The sequence below is a fragment of the Trichosurus vulpecula genome, chromosome 9, assembly GCF_011100635.1.
Source record: "Trichosurus vulpecula isolate mTriVul1 chromosome 9, mTriVul1.pri, whole genome shotgun sequence".
NCBI classification, from domain to species: Eukaryota; Metazoa; Chordata; class Mammalia; order Diprotodontia; family Phalangeridae; genus Trichosurus; species Trichosurus vulpecula.
Window position 1 is genome coordinate 75355129 of NC_050581.1, and position 16861 is coordinate 75371989.

Consider the following 16861-nt stretch of genomic DNA (forward strand, 5'->3'; position numbering starts at 1 on the left):
GCAAATTCGTGCTTTCTTCTGTACAAGCACATACGATTTGTCCAACTTTCCAAGGTAAGACATTTATTTTGCGCTGTGCAGGTTCCAGTTTGGATTGCTTATCATTTCAGTTTCTATTTAGACTCTATTATCTATTATCTCATCTGATGGTCAGTCCATGTGTCAAGCTTAATTAATGAAAACTTTGGAGTTATAAAAGGCACTGGAACAGGAAATAAAACTTGGCAGTGAGGCGTGTATTAGAGCCTTGAATTTGTTTCAACTCACCAGGCTCCTGGCCAGGTAAGAGCTAATCATATATATTTTACTCATTGCTAGTGGTTAAATGCTTTATAATTGTTTGCTTTATCTATGATATTAATTAAACCAATACACAAAAATCCAAGAAGTGACAGCAGAAAGAACATGCACAAATCTTTTAAAATAGAAAGCTCAGTGTAGTTTGTTTTACTTAGCTGTACTTCTTTGTTAGAAGGTAGGGTTCTACTGGTGAGGGGCAGAGGAGTCACTGGGAAATGGCAGTGGTGTAGGAAAGAAAAAAGCATCAAGAAACTTAAAAAGATCTAAGGCCTTAGCTGTTTCTTCTAGGTATAACACTTTTCCAAAAATGTTGGCCATTTAATAAATACAGAAAATGAAAATGTTATGCTTCTATATATCTTTCAGTAGACAAGCTAAATACACAGTTTCATTTTAAAATCAGTTGGCGTAGAAATCTCTAAATCTTTTCATTTAACCTAAGCTAGACAGATCATCTAGTTTTCCCACTGACATTCACTGGTTATCTAGAAGTCATCCTGGATGGGGGGGAGAGACTTTCAGAAGCTCATTAAATTAGGATTCCATACACCCAAATGACCAGTTCTTACATTTTACCCCCAGAGGAAACTGAATTGCCATAGCAGAGGAAAGCATCTTACTATGCGTGGACTTAGCCTACTCATTCTAGATTTATCACTAGGAAATGCATATACTTTCTTAGATAACCACAGGACTGCTGAGGCACTACTGGCCCACTGGCATGGAAGATACATTGCACCAGGCCTAACCAAGTGTAATGAATCCTAATCTAGAAATGTTTAATTTACTACTTATTCTAGAAGGTGTCATTCTCCTCATTCATACTATCTAGTTTTTAATCCTTCCTGCTTTCCCTCCCTCCCTTCCTTCCACCTCTTAGAATCCCCAGCTCCTTCCAAGGCTCAGATCAAGTATATCCTAAAAAAGGACTCTCTGGATCTTCTTAGATACGGCTAATTGTTAGGGGACTATCTCTCCCCCATTTATGTGCATATTTTATATTTACATTTCTCTGTTCATGTTGCTTTTCTACCAGTAGAATTCAAGCTCCTTGAGGACGGGGGCTGTTTACATTTTTATTTGTGTATCCCTAGTGTCTCAAATATTTCCTAGTACACCACAGACAAATAACAAATTCTTGAAGTGAATTTTTATTTGTCTTCATTTTTTTTATGGCCAGAACCCAAATTGTCTCAAATATTTTATTAAATGTAAACTGTAGGTATGCTCAATTTTTAAAACACAATCTTTCAGGACAGATAAAACCATGCATAACAGAAAGCCTCAGGAGTCAAAATGACATCAAAAACTATAAAAATCTTAACCAGGAAACCCTTTTCAACATTAATGAAAACCAACCAGGAAGTGCTGAGTAATACAGCTGGCACACACCGTTGCCTGGCTGGCTCTTCAAACAACCCTAAATCCCACTGTAATCCATGGGGGGGCAGTGGGACACTGGAAGAAACAGACTCAACAGAAACATGTGAAGCTGACAATATCTGAAGGGGGAAAAGACTGGTACTGATGAACATGTATTTTATGCATAAAGAACAAAAACATTTGTATTCTGCTCTCTTTCTCTAGATAGATAAGCTTATAAATGAAAACGAGGCTGCAATTTATCAAGTTGTGTTCTAAGTACTTCATATCTAAGTCAGCTTCATGGAGACCTTTCACATCATTACATAACATGGATACAAACCTCAAGCCTTAATGCTAAACACAGGTCATCAGAGTTTGTCAAATGTTAACAACTTGGCTATTCAAGTTTGTTTAAATTGTATAAGAGCTCACAGTCGCATGAAATAGACACTTTCATTTTTTTTTTAAAAGACTAACTTTTGAATCAACACAAGAGGGAGAACAGCTCCAATCTCTAATACCTTATGGGGAGGAAGAAGCATTTACTTAAAATTTATTAACTATGATTTTTTTTATTCTATGAAACAAAACTGTACATAGTAGTAGTCAACCTGGAACTGTGCTATACATATTCCCCAAATCCTGTAAATAAGTACAATGTCTTATTCCCCCAGAAATTTACTTGCCTTAAACAGTACACATGCAGCCCTTTGTCTCCACTGTACTAATACACCCAGGCTAAGTACTGCTCTAAACAACTCTGACAATATAATTCTGACAAGCAAGGAGTAAGACCTTTGTCAGTTAATGTAAATGCTGTCATGGCAGCAGAAAGGAACAAAACCTTATGGCTGCCTAGTCTAGATCAATTTTGTTCATGGAAACCACAGAAATTAGGCAAATTCATATTAGGGACAAATTAATAGTTTATTTTTAAAATAAGGCATTTTATACAGTTTGACTTTTGTCTCTAAATAAAATTGAAAAAGGTTTCATAGTGACCCAAAGCTATTTAAACATTGATTTGTTACTCCAGTGCCTAAAATGTTATCTTCACACTTACCATCTTACTAAGCTAATATTGAGATGTACAGCTTGAGTACAATTGTTTGCTAATTACCATAGCAATGTTTCAATCTATAGACTGCAATGGAACATATCCAGTTAAGGTTTGCCTTCTTTATACATTTAAATCACAATTAAAATCACCAAGTCAGATCTTTCACAAGATTTCTATCACAAAATTTTTTTAAAAAGCTCTGAACATTGAAAAAAATCCGTATCCTAAGTATATTTTAAAATCAATGTGATATTCTATACCATATTATAAATCAACATAGCAGAGTACTAAAGAGCAAATTACATTACAAAAACATTTACTTGATAAAATCCTTGAATTAGTTTGTTAAAAGAAATTAAGAAAGCTTACCAGCCCTAACTGCTGACTCACTGTCTGCAGCCTCTCCTCCTCCTCTACACACCAATTTAAACATAGAATCCTGCAAACGTACCAGCTAATCACAGCAACCCCGGATCACATGACTGGAGGCACAGCCCTCTGCCAATGAATTCAAATACACTGGTTGCATCATGGAACTTTTATACATGGCTCATTCTGAGAGAATCTATCATATTAACTCTGAGACACAACAACTTAATATTTACAAAGCAATAAGACCAACATTCAAACAAAACTATGTGACTTATGTTAAGCTGACAAATACATGCAAAAGTGAATACTAATTCTGGGAGGCATTTTAACAGACAATTGCAAATGTCGATTTAGTGCTCCTACTATACCTTTTCCCATTCCTCAAATGGTTTATCTATCTTCTCTGCAATTCCTAACTATTTTCTCTCTCCTAGATCCCTTACAGTTTTGATTCCTAACTCTACCACTCCACTCCAAGACGAATAACCTTTTTCTAGACAAAACTAAAAATTCTTATTTAAATGCTTATGTTTGATTACCACTGCTGCATATGACACTGGTGACATCAGCTCAGGCTTCTTGAGACTGTGTTTCTTTAGTTTTTATAACATTTTACTTTCCTAGGATCTTCTACTGCTCTAATAGCACCTTCTTTGGCTCTTCCTTCCAACTGTGTGTGGCCTTCTATTACTGAAGTGCTGCTCACCCACCATCATAACTGCAACCACAACCTCTGAACTGTTACCTTAAATAATTGCCATCTCTAACTTATCAACTAAGTTTCAATTTCATATTTTCAATTGCCTAAAGGACTTTTCTATTTGAATGTCTCCGCCACTAATATGACGAAAACCAAATGAAAATGTTAAGAGTTATAAGGGTCTGAGATATCACAGTCCAAAGCTCTTATCTTATACGTTAGACAACTGAGGCCCCGAGAAGTGATTTATGCATTATTAAACCTCTGGATTTAAAGAGTCATTAACCCAGAAGACGTAGCTGAAGTCATGAAATGGATAACCTCCTAAAGGGAATAAATATGATGAGACAAAAAAGAATAGCAAAAGTAAGAAAAGGAGGATGTATCTTATGTACCACTGCGCCACTGTTCTTCCAAAAACATGTCTTACATCATCTCTTCCTCACAGATTTACAAGAGTCCCCTTATCAACTCTACATTCCTCAATCTGGTTAAGTCTCACCATCAATTGTCCCTACCTAGGGAACCTTATCTGCCAATCCAAATCCTCCTCTCTACCAATTCCAATTCCATATTACTTAAAAAACCCAGATCAAGTCCCAACTCTTAAAAGTAGTCTTTCAAAACAACTAAAGGCCATATTGATATTTTTATTTGAATTTCTATTACATTAGCACATTATCTAGCATACATTTTGTTACCTTACATCATCCTCTAGTTCTGTCACATGTGAATTTCTACAATACTTTTAAAAGTCTGTGAAGCATTTTACATACATAAATAAGCCCTACAACATCACTGTGAGGTAGATACTAAGAGTATTATTATCCCTATTTTACAGATGAAGAAATGGAGGCTCAAAAAGGTGAAATGACTTTACCTGGTCATACAGCTTATAAGGGTCACAAAGGAACTGAACTTCAGTCTTCCCAAAATTTGGTAATTTTTACCAGTGTCATTTTCATAAGAGCAAGCATCAACACTTCACTCCCTCAGTTTAGGGCTCTTGCAATTATGCAAAGGGTCACCCAAACCTGACCATCACTTCAGGGAGCAAGTAAGGTTCCTCCTCCACACCTGAGTTTGTGGCCTGAATTCCTAGTTGCCACTAATGTTTTCAATGAAAATCAAATTCATGAAGTGTTTCAGGTTTTTACTTAGGTATTCACCTCCTCTATGAAGCTTTCCCTAATCTGCCTAATTATTAATTGCTCTTTCCCTCCTCAAATTACCCACTTACTTATCTGTACCCAAGCTATATGCCACTCACAGCCCCCAGAAAAATATAAGCTCTTTAAAGTAAGGATAGTTCCATTTTTGCCTTTTATATCCACAGTACTTCGCACATGTAATAAATGATTATTCTGCCAATTAATTTAAAGGTTCAATTATTGAGATGAAGGAAAAACTCCCAGACACAGAGTTCTTGGGTAATTAATAATCAATTATTAATCAGGCTAGTTGGCAATCAATAAACTGATGGTCAGTGGTTTATCCTGGTAACCAAAGACACCAAGGGAGAGCCTGATATTCCTTAAATACCGTCTGAAAGGGAATTCCCCTGACAAGTGAAAATCAGCCTTGACTGGGGGACATTATGAGGAAATGGGCTCAGAATATGGCTTGATCATGAGACTCAGCAGCCTCCAGCAATCAGGGCAGAGGGAAGCCATCTCCATCCAGACCTCTCTGGTTAGTTTTCTCCTTCATGAGTTGGGTCATCCTAAACTCCCTCAGACTTGATTCTGTTTATACTCTAAAGAGAAATATTGGGTGGGGGTCCCACCCAAGATGGAGGAACATGTTCCCTGAGGTCTAGAAATACTCTCATCAACCAGTCATGTCCTTCAGAGACAGACTGACCTTAACAAGAGCTGGGGCTCTAAACAGAAATTAGAAGAAGAAAAACCAGGATCACAAATTAAAAATTAGTTATTAATAGCATAATAATAACAATTTCTCTCGACTACACATTGTGCAACAGTGAAAACATTACCCTTTGACGATGTGTGTATTTTCCCTACCCAAACATGATTCCTAAGATTACTACATCAATCTCAGTCTGGTTTTCTCTGCCTCTTATATTTTGAACTTTTGATAGTACTTATTCTCTCTTTTGTTCTGTACCCTCTTCCCTAATTTAGATACCTCTATCACTGAACCTGCTAGAATAAGACTGTGTGGTTTGTCTGTTGTTGTTGAATTATTTCAGTCATGGCCAATTCTTTGCGACCCCATTTGGGGTTTCCTTGACAAAGATATTGCATTGTTTGGCCATTTCCTTCTCCAGCTCACTTTGTAGATGAGAAACTGAGGTTAAAAGGGGTTAGTGACTTGCCCAGGGTCACACAGCTAGTAAGTGTCTGAGGCTGGCTGTGAACTTGGGTCTTCCTGACTCCAGGACCAGCACTCTATCCATTCATTGTGCCACTTAGCTGTCTGCGGTTTTTGCCTAGTCTGCTTTTAAACTTACCTTTTCCTTTTCTTCAGCATCTTCCTTAGCAGGTCTTACAAGGACTTCATCTCCTCACTGGGAATAGTCTCAAGCCACTTTCCCAAGTACTTTTTCCTTTGAAGAATCTTACTGACAACCATAAGTCAGTTTTGCTGTCTTATTTTTTTCATCTAAAGAACTACCTCCAAAGTTGTTCTCCAATTCCAATTCTGGGTCTCTTGTCAACAATGTACATTCTTCCATATCTATTTTCTAAGCAACAATTTGAACTCGATACCATTCTACTAACTGCCAATAAATAATCAATGCAGATTTTATTATTAATGGGGTTGACTCTACCATCATCCTTCCCACTGGCCCTCTCCTCTTCCCAACTCCACATTTGTCACAGATCAGGTCTCTGGCCAATCATTTATAGTGCTTTTCATGCCACCTCAAAATCTGATTCCTTTACCAATATATTTTGTACAATAGTTGGCACTTTTAACAATAACAACAAGTTAGAAATGGACTGAAAACTTCAGGTTCCAATTTTCTTCCCTGTTAATGAACTTTGCAGATTACTATATTGGCATTTTATTCAGTGACTTGTTTGAAATATACAGCACAAGAAAATAAATTTATCAAGTGATACTCAAATGCGTCTATCCAAAGAAATGCAGAATAATTCTGGAAATGCCTCCTACTTGGGTTTGGTTTTTGTTTTTTTGGAAAATGCCTTCTATTGTGTACTTTCTAGGCTATGGTTTTGTGGTACATGAACACATGTAAAACTTGAGGAAAAGTTGATTAGCTAAACAGAAAATCTATCTAATCTATACACTTGTTAGCTCTTCATAAGTTGCCATTAGTCTTTTCTGGATACAACTACAAAGAAGCAATGTTTGAACTTAAAAGAAAATATTCTAACAAAAACACAGACTATACAGAATTGCTAAACTTTACTATTCTTGGGGAGATGAAGGAGGAAAAAAGTTATTTTTCTAAGACAATACTGAACAAAATACACTTATAAGCAGTTTTTACAAGAACGTCTATTTGTCTAAGTCTATTAAAAAACAAAACTCAAAGTGATAGAGTAAAATTGTTTGAGCTAGAATTGGCTTTAAAACCAAGTAATGATTAGAAAAGAAAGAGGAGCCAATTCCAATTTTTTAGCTGTTATTATGTACAAAGGTGCACTGGATGTTGAGGATATACAAAATAAAAGATATGACCCTCATCATCAAGGGGATGTAATGCTGCAGGAGTTCAAAGGAGAGGATAAATGAACTTTCAGGAGGGATAAAGGAAGGTTTCACAGAGGAAGTTTCGGTTGGACCTTGAAGAAGGGGTAGGATTATAAGAGGAAGAATGAGAACTGATACGGGCAAGTCATAGAACCTCTCTGAGCCTCAGTAATCTAATCAATAAATTGAGGGAGCTGAACCTGACGGCCCCTTCTAGCTCTAAACCTATAATCTTATGATTTAAAATCCTGGGTGGGGGGGGGGAATCATTCTTGTAATTTTGAATGAAAACCTTATTGAAAAAAGGAAAATGTAGCCAATTTCAAATAACAAACCAGTTATAATATGAAGTATGAAATGAACTTTTACCTCCCACAAGCTATAAAACTTGTACAAGTCTAGTTCTATTTTGCAATTAAATTAGTTGTCAAAAGAGACTCTATGAAAGATGTTTATATAAATGAAATATGGATCTTTTGAAAACACAGTGTTAATACACTCCCAGATACAGGTTTTGTCCTGACTTTTAGAGAACAAAGTCAACAATTCCAAAGGACAAATGCAAGTTTTCCCAGGTCAGCAATCTACTTCTTTTTAGATATACTCTATGCAAATACTCTGTCCTACAAGAGTCCTCAGATGGGTCAGAATTATTAAAATCAAAGATTTTCACATGACAGTCCCCCATTTAAGATTACCAGCTTCTATAAAGAGTGAATCTTCACATAAAGAGGCCAGTAAAGTTCTTTAATAAGTACTCTCCTTTTCTTTTAAATTTCAAGTACAAATGACAAGGATAAGCTGTCCTTCACTTGCTTCAAATTTTAAATTTAAGCAATGATACTTATTGAAAAACAAGGAATTTTCAACTTCCCCATGAGAACGAAATAGTATATGTGAGAAGGTTCTAAGTTTTAACAGAGGAATTCAACGTACTATTATTCTTCTCAGAGGAATTTTCACAAGTAGTTACAATATCTTTGATTTTCCTTAACAATGGAGGGCCAAAAGGAAGTAGGATAGTTTAAATACAACTTTCTATACAAAGGCTTAAATAGCAAAGAGTCAGGTGAGCATGGAAACAAAGACAAATAACTAAAGATATCTCTCCATGATCCCTCCCCAAATAAAACCTGTGCTTCTTGATAATACATATTTTAATAATAAAACCCAAATAAGCCAAGAAAAATAATTATTTTAAACCAATTATGCCCAAACATTTTAGCAAAAACTCTTAAGAGTAAAGTACAGTGAAATACTTCATAAAGAGCTTACAAAACAGATTTAAAGCATGTTCTAGACAATCTGATACTACATTAGAAAGCATGTTATTAGAATGTGAATGTCCTCTTCCATCTAAAAGTAAGCAATGATGAAAACATTGAATACTGTAGACATGCTTCTGACATTCAATTGATTTTCAATTAGTCTTTCAAAGTCACTGATCCACAGCAGGTAAAATATATTCAACAAAAGGGTTATCTTAAAATAGTCTATTATCTGCATACTTCAGAAGGGAAAAGTTTATGAAAATTTCTACGAGCTAGTGATTATTCTATATTTTCAAGGCCATTTTAAACCAATCTGAATACTCTAGGAAATAGTACAACTATTTTGTCTTAACTATCTTTGCACTTCTAGCAACCAGAACAATGCCTTGCACAGTGTAGGTACCTAAAAATGTGTTAGTTGAATTAATGGTTCACCAAGACATCTCCTAATCTAGACAGATTGGTTTAAGTAGGGAAATAAAACTTTAGAGTGGAAATAACTAAGCTGGGATCAAAGAGAACTTGGTCCTAATTCTGGCTCTGCCACTTACTGGGCAAATCACCTGATTTCTCTGATGTTCAGTTTCCTCCTTTGTAAAAATCAAGGCAATACCAAACTGTTATCAGGACTGTATTGAGCTGAAAGGTTCTTTAAATTGTAAAGTGTGTGCAAATACGAGAGCATACTATTACTGGATAGAACTGTTCAGTTTCCCCATCTCCAAGGTATGAAAAAGTTCAACTTTCAACTCTCCTGTTGACAGTAAATGTCTGAACAACAGTTTCTTCCTTGTAAAAGACAAACAAAAACAAAACCCACCTGCCACCAGGCTCAGTTCTACTGGTAGACCTATTCATAGAGATGCAGGGTGATGATTCTATTTTTCAAATCTCGGGCAAGAAAACGCTAAGGACAAGTTAAAGAGGATGGAGACAAGCTGAACATTGGTTTCACCACGGACAAGCAGAACCTGGCCAGGGGAGCAACAAGGCCAGTCTCTCTCTGTCAGGTTAACTCCTGGAATTTAATATGAGGTTCAGCCACTCTCACCTCTTTTCCTATCCTACCACCATCCTTCCCTACCCCAGTGAAAGTCTGGGACCAGAGAACTTGACAGGTCTGGAAATGACAAAATACTCCTTACTACACAATGAATCCCTCTCCATCAGGCCAAAGAAATCACGTTCAGCTGCTCTTATACAGGTCAGTTTGATGCTCTTAAGATTTGTGATCACAAATGAACTACACTAAAATCACATAAACTTAGCAGTTATGAGTTTTCTCATCTATTGTCTAATATGGCCCTAATAGTTAGGAGGGGATTATATTAGAGGGAAGACTTAAAAAGGACTAAATGGTGATAGAAATACATTTTTAAACCTTATGGTGAGGTTAAGCCAGGTACTGCTTTTAACTGCATGTGATTAAAATCGACAGATGTAAAAAAATGCAAATTATTTTTCAGTGAGCATTTCCAGAATATTTATCAAGAGAATAATCCTGAAAAGCTGTAACATAAATGCAAAAAGAAAAAAAAAGAGGAAACACTTAGACTTACCTATTACTGATTCAACTGTATTACTCGGAGGGTAGAACGGGAGAGCTTTGGCATTGATAGCTGATAGAGTTGTAGGGGATGAACTACCTGATCCAATACTGGAAGCCAGACTAGAAGTTATACTGGAGGTTATACTTGAAGCAAGTGGGTTAACCACTGCAAACACACTGAGGTGGTTCTGTTTAAAAATATATAAATAAAATAAGCAAATGTATTTTTGACAGAAAAATATTAAAGTGACATTAAATACAATTAATTGGGAGAGGATGTGGGACAATTAAGCAAATTTTGGATGTATTATGGATTTCATGTGTTTGTGTGTATTCTGTTCGAAACCAAAGGACTAAGGAAAGTTAACTTTTCCAATTGTTCCAAATTATGTTTTAAAATTTCCAATTAAATAATGACAAATATGACAACCAAAATCATAAGCTACTTATTGCTAAAAGGCATTACCAAATACATTCAGAAAGTGTGACCTTCCAGATTTGATAAGACACAATCTGATTTTCCATAGAAAATTACTTTTAAGAAACAGGCACATGCCAGCATAAACAAACACAGTGGATTCAGCTGGTGAAGAAAGATGTGGCAGCCAGGCTGGGAAGATTGACTGAATAAGCTTTCAAGTATTTTCCTGCATGCCTGTCTACATATATCTTAAGACACAAAAGATATTAATACTCCCCATCATAGCTTCATCCCTTCCTGACCAAAAAAAGAAAAAAAAAAGAAAAAAGATCCAAAGTTCTATTCAACCTCTTAGAAATTTGTATTTGGATGGCTACTTCTGTTGTGTGTATATATGAGCATACTGTAAATAATCTATAACTTCTGAGAATGATTATATTATTTTCCTCCTTTTCCCAAAGGGAATCAAGATAAGTTCATTCTTCAACTACCTCAGGAAAGTGAAAATCTGGACAACTTCAAATTATCTTTAATAAGTGAGAAAGGGTCAAGGCAAAGCTTGCTACCTAATAATGGGTATGTACCAGCACAATTTCAATTAAAAGACAATGGGGATTAAAAAATGGAGCTTCTCTCACACACAGCTGAAAAGACAGGAAACTCTCAAAACTAAAAAAGTACTACTCTGGAAAGTAGTATTAGAAAATGTATGCCTATAAAAGAACTAGATTTTTATTAAATCAGAAACAGTTCTCTATAAAGCAAAGAACACAGTTTCTGTCTCTAAAACAACATGTGTATTACCATATGGTTCCCTATCTGTAAATATTTAAATAGAAGTGACTTTCCCTGTGTCACTTTCAATTTATTCACTTGATCAAAATTGTACTCTAAGGTAATAATGTCGCTGATATCATTAACAGTCTATGAAAGGAAAAAACAAACAGTAATTTTAAATAAACTAAATATCCATGAAATCTAAAACAATTAGCTTAAGCTAATAAAAAAAATGATATCAAACATGGGAAGGGTTAAATGAAATGATTCCACCTAGATAAATTAGTAACATTTTCCAAAACTCAATACTGATCTCATCCCTTTCCTCATCCTTTCAGATGATGAGATGTATAGGACTCAGGTGGAGGGTGGGGTGGGGGAGAGATAATTCATCACTCCTCCCCCTGCCTCCAGCACCCAAGTCCCATGAAAATCTATGGGAAGGATTAAAAAGACAGTTATAAGACATTCTAGTCCTGACACAATAGCTTATATATCAACTCTTCAACTTACTAACTCTGAAATGTGACAAGTGTATGTTTGTGTGTGTGTGTCTGCATGATGAAGAATTCCATGTCATAATGTGAAGTACCTAGAACAGACATTATATAAATTAGAAAGTATATGATTCCTCTTAGAATATTAAGAACCATTTTAATACTACGACTAAGTTATCTTCCCAAAATCTTATGCTCTAGAAAGAAATGCAAAAAACTGGGAAAGCTTTATTTACAGATCTCACTACACAGCACTTACAACTACTACTCAGTTAAATGACTAACGCTCAACAGTTGTTTCCTGATTATTTATCATTCTGCTCCAAGAAGATGACTAAGTGAAGGCTTCTACTTTAAACCTGGGAGAAGGCCATATAAATGAAAGTATCACCACTGTGAAGACTTCTTCACAAGGGCAAAACACTAGGTTGCTGGAGGCTTATTACCATTTTCTAACTGCTAATATTAGGAAACAACTTTCTTACCTTAAAAATATTATCTTTAATTATGGGCTTTACAACTAGGCAGAACATCTTCTCAATGCCCAAAGAATCCTAAAATGTCAGATTTGTAAGAGGTCTTTGAGGTTACCTAGTCCAACCCTCTCATTTTACATGCATGAATACTATTTGTCCTTCTAAAGGAGAAAATGTGCTTTGACTGAGTCACTGTGTTCCCTGATCCTAGGCTGACTCAAAGTGATTAGAGTTTGACTAAGGCTGGTCCAAAGGTCTGGAGAGCTGCAAGTTCAGGGTCAGTATACAGAGCAGACTTAAGGTGTAAGGAGGAAGTACCTGCAGTCACTTCCCATGTTTGCTCTTGGGTCAGAGATTTCTGTAAGTTAAAACCTGCACATAATACTAAATAATAAAAAATAACTGGGCACTTAGTGCCTAGCAGAGAGCTGTGCACATTGCAGGTATTCACTAAGTTTACTGAATACACAAACTAGGGCAGGGGTGGAGGAGGGGACATACCCCAACCAAAAAGAGTGTGGGGCAAGCTTAACCAAGAATTAAAATGAACGAAATTGTAGAGAAGTGGTATGAACAGCTACGAATTAGAATGAATCATTACTTGCATAGAAAGACTATGTAAGTTAGAGTAGGAAGCGACCTTTCAGGAAATTGACCAATGGGAAGGTTGCCCAATTTGATACAATTCATTAACTTTCCTTCAAAGGAATCTATCAACAAGTGAAACTCCACATTTTACAGCTTTAAGTTTCCAAAGGTACATTTTCCTGGTCAACTAATATTTCGGATTCTCAATAAAAGTTCAATTACCCATTTCATTTCTTAATGACTTCCCCAAGTTTACCATCATCCTCATTTAATTAATATAATGATACCAAATCTCCCTTCTAACCAATGATCCATAGAGAAATTGTGGAATCCCTCCCAGTGAGAAAAAAAAGGCAAAAATTCCAATAACTGTTAGTAAGTCGAGCCAACTTAGACTCACTAAGCCAACCATTACCTGGTCTAGCTCCATTAATTAAGACTATTTGATATGGCAGACTTCAAGTGCATTTTCTTGCCCAAGCTACAGTCTTTCAAATCCCTCTAACATTATATTCATTACGCCTTCAATAGCAAACAATGATGCATTCTCTCCAATCATAAATCATCTATTTCCTAATACTGCTATATCTATATCTATAAAGAAAATGTGGAAAGACTCTGATTGCATGGTATAGTGCCAGAGAGTTCACCATCAAGCATACAAGCATTACTGGGCAAAAGAGAAGCCATTCTCCAAAGCACTAAACTGGTACCTTACCTTGTAAGTAACCAACAGTATTCAAGTGCAGGCCTTTGTTCATGGAAGATATATATTATTACATCACTATTAATGAATTAAATTTGGAATTTCCCTATCAACTTCTACAAAATCCAGACCATCTCAGCATTTAACAAGTTATGGATGCTAACCAAAGGAAACACAGGTCTAATACCCTAAGACATGTGGCTAAACTTCCTTTTTCTAATATCAGCAGACTTATGTTTGTGCTTCTTCATAAGTAATAGGAGGGGAGATTGACTTTATTCTAAAAATAAGAGATAACATAAGAATAAGATAATCCTGGAAAAATTTGTGATAATTCAACAAAGGTACAAAAACTTTGAACAATAAATGTTCTAAGTAATTTCTTCTCAAAAGGTGACCACAGCAATAATTTAGTAGCACTGCCTGAATGTGCAAAGAGTACTTTTCTCATTGAAGGATTAATGTATTCCATCCAGTACTGTCTCAAACTAGAAAGGAGCCTCCTTTCAGATATTAAGAAGAGTTAAGAACTAACCTGAAAGCAGCCCCAAACAATACATTACTTCTTTTTTTACTTAAGCAAGCTCACCATTTTTAAAAGGTATAGCATGCTCATTACAAGTTCCAAGGTGGAAATACAGGGATAAATGAAAAGGAATCTTAGATTTGGGCAACAGTGCAGTGAGTATCTGTCTTTTTGAGTCCCAATGCAGTCACACAACCAAACTTTAAGTATGGAGAAGAACAGAGGAACCATCACATTAATTACCAACAGAATTATGGTTTATTATCATGACTGGGGTTTGATCATTCATACCCTGTTTTTTGCAGTCCCAGCTGTAACAAATGTAACTGAAACTAGCTTGCCCTAGAACGAAAAAGAAAGTCACTCTGGAGGAAGCTATTCAGAAAACCCTAGGCTACAATGAAGCAATTATTACCTACTAATGGGTCAGCTATAAAAGAAAGGCTATTTCTTCCAAGAGGCCTCAATCTTTCCTTTAGTAACAGGTATACAAACTATCTAATGACCCATAAGAAGTAGAAGGGACTGAAGAGAAGTCCTCTTAGGCCTCCTCTAAAATAAAGCCATCTGGCTGAGGCTTCCAGAAAGCAGATTTAAAAGTGAACCAATAAGCTCTTGGAGACATCACCATATTTTGATAATACCTAAGATCTCACATAGAGGGCTATATGAGAATCCATATTTACAGGGCAGGAAAAAGATGATAGAAAAAATGAGCTGAAAGTCTCCAATAGCTGGACTAAAAGAAGGCCAATCGAACCATCAAAAGCTATTCAGCAAGTCTTTCTGTCTCTGCCAACCAGAAATTTAGTTTTCTTTAATGTTCCCTGTGATTCTTCCCTTAGGAAAGGAAAGGAGAACTTCTGATTCACACAGGCTAGATCCAGTCTTCAATTCAGTTTCATCCAGTCCAGGGGTGTGCTGGTACTTGGGCCACTATAACTGTACAGCAGGAAATAAATTTCCTCAGGCACTGCTATGATTAGCCCATTCAAAACAGTGCTTCTAAACATCTAAGGATAAATATCAGCTACAGAGCTGTGAAGAGGGATTAATCTTCTGACATTCCAAAAAACAATTAACTAGGCAATAATCCTCATAATCATCAACCCAAGTGAAAAGCAGGCTTCGACAAAACTAATTTAAGCACTTTAGAACTTCTCTCTACTTCTTTATCTCGCCTCCTTTTATATATTTTTTCATTTCCCCCCCTTTTGTCCTTCCTCTAGCCCTATCAATGGATATATGTAGACCTGAAAAATATTATTAAATATGTTGTATTTAAGTTCCACTACTCCTTGAGCTTAATTTTTAAAACTAGTTTTTAATGTTTTATACATCTCTAAAAAAAAAGCCCACATCTACATATCTGACCTGATTTGTAGTTCTGGTTTTCTTCTCTTACATCCCCTTTGCTGATTTTTTCTGAGTCAATGTCCCTGAATAGAAAAAATTTCCTGATATCTGTTTAAAGGAAAGGTCCTAAGCGGCTTTCCTCATAGGTTTGATGACAGGAAGAATGAGGAGCAAGGTAGGGAGGGAAGAACCTGAGGTATCTACTATGGAGCTACATCTGAGTCTCCATAGCTGGCTGGTTGAGTTGGTTTTGTTTTGGTTTTCTTTTTGCTTTTTCCATAACAAAGAATAATAAACAAAATCATTAACTGACCTCCTTAGCCAAGAGGCAGAAAATATACTGCTTCTAAATGCCAATGTCTGCAAAAGGAATCTACAAGAACCTACTACAGAAATTCTAAAGTATACACGTTTCTTTATAGTTATACTAAGAAAAAGAGGTTCACTAAGACACTAGAATACTAATGACAAATATGACAAAGGGTGTTTATGGAACTTAGAACAGAATAATTCTGAAAAAAATTCACTTATGATTTATAAAATACTTTGTCCCTTTGACTTGAGAGAAGGAAATAAGTTATGAGAGTTTGCACATTGCTGAAGTAATCAGAGATAAAGAAATAATACAATATGCAATCATTTGAGATTGGCTAGGAAAGTTGACAGATTTCTATAGAATGTTTCATTTCAAAAGAGATGTTTTTCTTTGTGTTTAAAGCCTGTTTTTACTACCCCAACATACAAACCTTATAAAAACACGAAAGCCCTACTTAACACCAAAAAGACTCTTGTAGGAAGACTACAACAACAAAAGCACTACACAACAAACTGAGGGAGTATTTACAAAGTTGCAGGATGAATAATAAAGGAAAACCTATAGCATCTTCAATGCTTTTAGGAAAATAAAAGTAGCTTACTCTACTCACAAAAATAACAAATTTAAAATACTGGTCTCATTCACTGTACCTGTTTATTGTCTTGTTCACTTATTTTCTGGTTATTTTCAGTAGGCAAATTTCTCTGTTTTGCCTGAAACACAGAAATACTTATGTTGTAAAAGAGAATTAAGGATATTGACTTCAAATATATTTACAGCAACTCCTGACCCAAGTTGAGTTTTGAATGTATAAAATAATAATAAACAGCTAAGCCAGGAAAATTATTTAGGTCTATGCATCAGTCTTCTTAAATTCAAATATTTTTACTCCACAGT

General features: G+C 35.7%; 1 protein-coding gene across 6 annotated transcripts in view; it reads right to left on the reverse strand.

Annotated features, from left to right (window-relative positions):
* UNKL (unk like zinc finger) overlaps positions 1–16861 on the reverse strand; it is a 128318-nt gene that overhangs the window by 31726 nt on the left and 79731 nt on the right. For 3 of the 6 annotated variants that reach the window (XM_036737684.1, XM_036737686.1, XM_036737685.1), the window contains 2 exons: positions 16615–16677; positions 10312–10489 (listed from right to left, as the gene is read on the reverse strand). In XM_036737684.1, the coding sequence (XP_036593579.1) occupies positions 10312–10489; positions 16615–16677 (241 nt within the window). Of the gene's footprint in view, positions 1–3094; positions 3157–10311; positions 10490–16614; positions 16678–16861 lie in introns of those variants that run through there. The other 3 variants (XM_036737688.1, XM_036737689.1, XM_036737687.1) reach the window with 3 other exon arrangements.